This window comes from Myxocyprinus asiaticus, chromosome 13 (genome assembly GCF_019703515.2).
Source record: "Myxocyprinus asiaticus isolate MX2 ecotype Aquarium Trade chromosome 13, UBuf_Myxa_2, whole genome shotgun sequence".
Taxonomy (NCBI): Eukaryota; Metazoa; Chordata; class Actinopteri; order Cypriniformes; family Catostomidae; genus Myxocyprinus; species Myxocyprinus asiaticus.
In genome coordinates, this window is record NC_059356.1 from 35,507,571 (window position 1) to 35,515,277 (window position 7,707).

At 37.3% G+C, this 7,707-nt stretch overlaps 1 protein-coding gene across 7 annotated transcripts; it reads right to left on the minus strand.

Moving 5' to 3' along the window:
• Positions 1 to 1,763: 1,763 nt before the first annotated feature.
• Positions 1,764 to 7,311, minus strand: lrrc3cb (leucine rich repeat containing 3Cb). Of its 7 annotated transcripts, none has more exons than XM_051714684.1 (4): positions 7,171 to 7,311; positions 6,784 to 6,967; positions 3,321 to 3,368; positions 1,764 to 3,193 (listed from the first exon to the last, which is right to left on the minus strand). In XM_051714684.1, exon 4 carries the CDS (start codon positions 3,110 to 3,112, stop codon positions 2,336 to 2,338), a length of 777 nt encoding a protein of 258 aa, XP_051570644.1. In that variant the 5' UTR covers positions 3,113 to 3,193; positions 3,321 to 3,368; positions 6,784 to 6,967; positions 7,171 to 7,311; the 3' UTR covers positions 1,764 to 2,335. The 7 variants fall into 7 exon arrangements, with proteins under 7 accessions (XP_051570644.1, XP_051570646.1, XP_051570647.1 ...); XM_051714686.1 differs by having other exon boundaries at positions 3,321 to 5,599; XM_051714687.1 differs by having other exon boundaries at positions 6,735 to 6,967.
• Between the last annotated feature and the right edge of the window lie 396 nt (positions 7,312 to 7,707).

The window sequence follows — 7,707 nt, forward strand, 5'->3', positions numbered from 1 at the left end:
ATAGTTGTGTTTTGTGTTGAGCACATCAGTGTGTTGTTGTTTGGTAGACAGATCTATTCATATGATGCGTGTGTGTCATTTTGATGCAAAAAACTATTTTGGAAAGAGATAAATCAGTTTTGAATGCAGTGTTTGCTTTTGCTAGAGATTTGTAGAGGTTTGTGTTTTGGGACAATGGGCCAGAGATTCAGCAAATGTGTAAACAATTGGGGAAAATCTGTAAAAGACTGTGGTTACTAAAGTTGCTAACAAATTGCTACACAAGAACATCATGTTGTACCTCTTACTGTAATAGTTCTTAAATTATTTGTTAATATAATTTGTTCCATGTTTTTGATGTTTCAATGAGCAATTGTTTGACATGTATTTGAGACAGTAAAGTATTACATTTTGGTTGATTGTGTTTGCACGGGTGAGATGTTTGCCGCACTATCTCACTGAGTTTTGTTTGTTTGACTCCCTTGATTTTAGATTTGGAGCAGGTGTATTCACAACGACAATTGTGCTGGACTGCTGAGAGTTGTGTGAAGAGTTTTTGCAAATAGAATGCATGAGAACCGCAAATTGTGTGGAAGCAGGAAAAAGTATTAACCATTTTGCAGAATGGTTATGTTTCTGGCACATTAGCATGAGAAACTGATGAATTGGTGAATTGTTTCAGTCACCGAATGTATCAAATAAAAAAAATAAATAAATAAATAAAAAATAAAAAAAAAACTTTAAGTAAAATGTACCTCCCTAACCAAAAACTTTACCCTAAACTTAACAAATACTGTCCGAAAAGATAAATGAGACTTTAACAAAACAGACATCCTTACTCCTAATACAAGTTTTAATATATATATATATATACATATCATAACATAGTGGGGTGTGAGTAATAGAGTGAAAAATAAGTTTTTAGAAAGTCATAATCAGCAATTGTACTTATGGTATGTGTGACAATGGATAAAGGCACAGCTGTTGTAGCGCCTCTAGTGTTAATCTCACCACGAAACTTCAGCAAAAAGAAAGCAGCATGTAAATGTCAGTTTGCAATAATGTATATAAAGTAACGTTCATTCTGTGAGACCAAGCTGCAGCATTTCCTCCTGCTGTGTCACACTATGTAAGGCAGTTAAATTTTTGACAGCCGATGTGATTAATATTTTATACAGTATATCTACAAACCTATGTTACATGTATTACATGTCCCATTTTGCACATTTTTTAACCTATAAAAGTGTAGAAGTATCATGGTACTGTATGTACATGAATAACCATTATCAGTTGTATTTACAGTAGTGCATATATTTGCATGATGACAATCCCTTGACTTGAACAGTTATACTAAATGCACCATGCCAATAAAGCAAAAATGTTTTCAGCACCTTTAAAACACAGCCACTGTTAAAAGGGATTTACACAGACTATAGCACAATGAAGTCATGTTACAAATCCAAGTTTCTATGCACTTAAATCAGTGAATTTAACAAGGGCCCAAATCCATTAAACAAAATTTTACAGGAAAGTGTTTTATTATTTTGCTATTAGTGTCAAGTGTGGCAGTAATAATAATGTCATACTTTTTTTCTTTTTTTTTTAACATATGTAATACCCTACCATATGTAAAAAATAAATAAATACATAAATAAATAAAATAGCGGCAAATGATATTTTGCTTTTGGCTGAGTAACTAAATCCAGTCAGCGGAGTTGGGCACATCTTGAATTAAACAGCTGAATCTTCTACATGGAAGGGACAAAACATGTCTTGTTTCTCCAGAATCTTTTTATTATTATTAAACGCTGACAGCTTAACAAACATTTCAAAAGACATTGAAAAAGAACATTTCCAAAGAAAAATGCCCAATTATAGAAATTTTGGCTGAAATAAGAAACTACTGACTTCACTGGGTAACTGGAGAGAGATATATTCAATGAGCATAATGTGTGTTGTACATTTATTCATTGAAGAATTTGGAGTTTATTGATCACAGTCAAAAAGCATGACAAGAGCCAAGGCCGTAGCTAGTGGGGTGAAAGTTGGTAACGATTCTAGGGGCCCAAAGGTACAGGGGGCCCTACAAGAAATTCTAAACTGTATGTTTTAATAGGAAAAGGGCCCAGAGCAATATACAGTCAGGGGGCCCAGATTACCTTGCTACGGCCCTGAAAAGAGCACAAAACATGCAAAATCTGGATTGTGAAAAAAATGTAGAGTGGGGCTGTTATTGTGTTCATCGATTTGATTGTAAAAAGTTTTGAAAGAATGTACATAACTGTGATAACTGAGGGTTTTGGCACTCTATATGCAAAATACAGTAGGTTGTTCATATTTACGTTACAGCCAGGTTCTAAGAGTTAATGATTCTCCCTTGCCTGTTGGGGAGAGATTTAAGATACCCTAGGTGGCGTATGGCTTCTTCTTGGTTGTGCCTGACATAGTAAACCAAGTATGATATAACCATTGTAAACCAGCCAAACATTGTTATCAGCATAGCCACGTCAGTGGTCCTCCTGAGTGCTGCACAGAAGTCGATATCAGCCGCTACTAAGATGAATGGCATACCTTGTGCCCCAAGCTCTTCTGGCTCAGAATTGTTGCAGACCACCTCAGCAAGTGAGGATGGATCCAAGAGCAGCTGTGGCATAGCCAGTTGCAGACGGCAGTCGCACAGCCAGGGGTTATGAGAGAGGTTAGTCTGGGCTCTGAGGTCCCCCAGCACCATGGGATCCAGGGTCTCTAGCTGGTTAGAGGAAAGATCTAGTCTGCTCAATGATCCGGCCAAACCTTGGAATGCTCCAGGTTCCAGGTGGACCAGCCTATTGTGCGAAAGATCTAGCTCAAACAGCAGGGGAAGACCTACGAAGGAATCAGATGGTATGGTAACCAGCAGGTTGTTATCCAGGTATAGATGTTGTGTAATGTTGGGAAGGCCATGTGGCACGGCAATCAAGTGCATGTTGCTACAACGAACCACCAGCCCACCATCAACATTCTCAGAGCAGAAACAACTATCTGGGCATCCATTTTCTGTTTGGTGGGACTCTGACTCTGACAGATCCAAGACATTGAGAAGGAGGGAAGTCATTGACAGTCGCAGTGAGAGAAAGGCAGCTGGCCACAGCATGATAGCTCTCAGACGTACCCTCCTATAGGAAGCTGATTCCCCAGAATACCAGGAAGAGGAAGATCACACGAGCTCAAGATGCTGGAGAAAAAAAATAAAAAAGGAAATGGAAAGAAAACAAGTCATTAGAACTGACACCCTGGTATCACTAAGGTTGCAGATCGTCAAGCTATTTTGAGGATAAATAGGCCCTTGTTAGGTTAATTACCATCAAGTAATTGCCGGTTTTGACACAGACTTGGAGCGTGGCAGTACTCTTCAGATGTAGAGGAACAAGGAAGAAAATAAAAGAACAAGGAAACAGATCAGTCTGCGTACCTTCGGATAATTCATATATATTTTTTTGTTTTTGTCTTCAAAGCGGAATAACCAATAAACCGACCATTTACTTGTTTTTAATCTAGAAAGAAATGAGCAAAATTGAGAAAACACTTTATTTTTTTTATTTTTTTCTTAGTTTCATCTAAGAAATAAAAAAACAAGAATTCCACTCATTTTTTCATTCAAGTGCATAAAATAAGTGTATGACTTGATTATTTGATTTGCACAGGTGGATGGATGTGACATTTCTACTGAGTGGTCAATCTGCAATGTCATCTGTCCTTCTTCATTCCTTTTCTTAAGAATAAAAGCCTTTTCAAAAGGGACGTTGCAAGCGCTAAATCACCGCAAATTCATCGCTTAGCATACATTGAGTTGAGGTTTTGTTGTTGTTGTTGTTTGTTTTTTACAGTCAATGCGGTCAATTTTGCCTGACATGTCTATATGGGGGAGTAAATTCATGTCCTTATTTTTGTTAAACAGAACAGTATGAGCCTTACATTTTTAATGTCTAAAATAGTTTTCATTTATTTTTAGGATACAACAACTAACTGACTGAATAAAATGGTACCCTTATCTATTATTTTACTTTATTACTTTAACATCTGGGCTATACATCCTGCATAAAGACAAGATTTTACCTTCACTATATGCGTTCAACTATTACACAATAAAATATTATATTTTATGGACAGCGAATGTGATTCAAATTTAATGGCAATTAAGTAAAATAATTGTTGTATATAAGTAAGGCTCTTCTGGCCACAATTTGATTATGGTTTTTAATATTGCCTCATTTTAATAGCCGGCCTTATTAAGGCCTATACCCCATGTGAGTGCCTTGGATTTTTGATGTACAAGCAACGTGATTCAGTTTGGATGAACTAGGCAACACTTTAATACACCTTTTGGTTTACTACATTTACCTTTTTGTCACAAAAAAAAAAAAAAAGTTTAAACATGCTTTGAGTGCGAGGGGCAGTTTTCAGGTTAAAATCTTTTATTATTATTTAAACCAAGCAAAATCTAACAGCATGTCAGCCAGAATAAATCAGGAACAGGGTGTGTTTGTTGCATTTTATTTAATGAATTCAATGGATTGTCAACGTGGCTCGGATAGGTGGTAAGTGAAGAACTGTGCACGGCTCGGCGACCCGACAATGAACTTGAAATAAAATAAATACACAAACATTGAGGGCTGAGCCCTTACCCTCAAAAAATCCTAAAGGTCCTAAGATTTTGTATCCTCACTCCTCAAAACCATGACTATGTCCTGCGAGGCTTAGTCACATCCAATAAACATGTTTTCCCTTATGTTTCCCCTGTAATTCTTGACTTGTTTTAATTATCATTAATAATAATAATAACATCAATAACAACAACAACAACCAGATAACAAAGTTTATTTAGTTACAGTTAGGTCGGTGCACAGCATCCCAATTCATAATCGTGCTAATATTCCTTCTGAAAATAAAAAAGCAGTTAAAAAAGTGGCTGTCGTATCCAGGTGTCCATTGCTTGACGAGATTGCAATAAACATGCAGCAGTCAGAAGATTTTCTAAGAAATATTAATGCTCTTCATTTAAATTATTAGAATCTATCTGCAAAAACAATCTGCAAACTTTAACTCTGGTGAACTCTTATTCTATGGACGGGGTTGAGGAAGAACAGATGATGGTGCATATTAACCAATCAATGGAAACAGGTGTGTCAGGCCCACCCACATGTGCAAAACAAATATTCAAGTTATAAACTTGGTTTATATGCATGAATGAATAATGTGTCTTCTGGTTTTTGGCTATTTCTTTTTCAGTTGAAAAACAAGCGGATACAACATATATGGTTGTGATGTGCGAGGCGGAGCAACAGAGAGAGATAGAGAGAGAGAGAGAGAGAGAGAGAGAGAGAGAGAGAGAGAGAGAGAGAGAGAGAGAGAGAAGAGAGAGAGAGAGAGACTGGCTCACTGGTCCCCTGACATGCCATGGCCTGGCCCTGCCATCCGCCAGGGGAGCAGCCGTGGCCATCTGCCTGGGGACAGAGGCACAGCAGCGGCATGTGGCTCTTTCTCTCCAACTGGCACCTCCAGCTCATCTTTATCCTCCTCCCAGCTGATTAGCCCGATTCAGGGCCGGCGTGTGTCCTCACGTCCCGGCCCCACCCTCATCCTCGTCACAGAGAGATAACGGGAAATGTGATAAATGAGCAGTTTGTTGGTTATTTCATTTTGAAGACAAAGACAAGAGAAAAAAAAAATATCTGAAGGTAGGCTACAGGGACCCAGATCATGCAGACCTAATTTAAACCCATTGTTTGATTTGGTTTGGGTTTCAAATTTTCAGGTCATCAGCCACTCCCACAACTTAAAACGGAAATAAAATTATTACGACCTGTGCTTGCTTTGAAGAGAAGATCTGATATCCTGTACTGCCCTGCCTGTTTTTTTTTTTTTTTTTTGTTTTTTTTATCATTTGTAACAGTTATTCTTTAAACATTTAAACAAAAATTGTTTAAATGTTATGTATTTCAATGCTCTTCCATGCACACATCAGTTCAGCTGGGTAAGATTATAGAATTTTTGGTGTGAAAGGGTTATGAAAGGTTTATGGACCTGTTAATGGGATAAAAGATCTGTCCCAGCAAGGAAGCCTAATAACCAGTTTTAAATGTTTAGTTTTTGTTTTTGTTTTTTTTCTAAAATAAATGCAATTAAATAAATAATAATAAAAAAATACAATTACTTAATTATGAAAAAGTTAAAATATTTTGTTAAAAAATAAAAATGGTACCAACGTGTTACCAGTATAACCCCTTTGACAACAGCAAAAAGCCACCACTTCAGATATGCTTGACTTTTTTTATTATTATACATAATTTATTTTAGTACTTGGCTATTTAAATTGCTCTGGAGTGCTGACACTTATCTTTGGTAACTGAATCAGTCAGAAGCATCTTTCAAACCATTTTAGCATCTGAGCCAAATGCATCTCGAAAGGATTCACGTCCATATAAATAATTATTGCACACTTTCAAGTATCTCGAGTTACTCATAAGACATAATCCAGAAATTCAATAAAAGAATTGGATTTGGATAAGCTTTTGTCGTTTAGGGTACTTTACTGAGCCTACAGAAAATAACTCTGGTTACCAATGCTATTGTGTTGTTTAACGCATGCTTGGCTCGCATTTTCGCGTCTAAAAAACGCGTCGCTCCTCCGCGAGACAACTGCTGACAAAACCGCAAGACTCGGAGCAACAGCCAACAAGATCGTCTAGCCTCGCATGGCCCCCAAGGCGACTTACCGTTTCAGCAAATGAGTTAAGAATTGTAGAAATCTCATGTTGAATTTACCGTGTGTAGCTTCTTTCCTCTGCCAACTTTGCGCTGATAAGTTGCCTCCCAGTATTTCACTGTCTGTTAATTCAGTAATTTTCCAGTCTCAGTATCTCAATATCAATGTCCATATCCCTTCAGACTTTCCTGAAGACCAACTTCACCAGAGAGCATCCTCATCTGCTTTGGTGAGTCTGGAGAACTGAGCTCAGTATGGAAGTATATTAGTGACAAATGTCAGCACACTGAATTGCACTAATTGAAAAATAAACACATTGCATTGACAGTGCTTTCATTTTCTGGGTTTGCGATTTCATATGGTAGTATATTTAAGCTGTGAATATTTGAACTGAAAACATTTAACACAAAAATTTGATCATTAAAAATGTAATAATAAATACTCACCTTTCAAAATTCAGTTAGAATACATTCAGTTAGTGTTTCATCCATTATATGTTGCTTTGCAAATTCGTCTCTAAAATTTCAGTGATTAAAATTTGGTTGGAAATGTATACATGTACCTACATCATAGCATTGGAGTCTTCATTTGCCGCCTCTATTCTTCACCACTAGGTGGTGCCATTGGGTGTTGATAAAGATCAAGAGCAACAGAGAGCAGCTGGGGTATGTGAGGGAATTTTCCAGGGAGGTAAATATGTAAATCAGTATTGAAAGATTAAACCAATAAAAGATTGCAGTGAATTTAAATATCATGTTTTATCAGCCAATATGTTTATGCTGATAATTATGATCTCGTTATCCACGTTATTAAAACAACTGATAATTAGGGGGTCTGGGTAGCTCAGTGAGTACCTGACTACCACCCCTGAGATTGAATCCAGGGCGTGCTGAGTGACTCCAGCCAGGTCTCCTAAGCAACCAAATTGGTCCGGTTGCTAGGGAGGGTAGAGTCACATGGGGTAACCTCCTCGTGGTCACGAT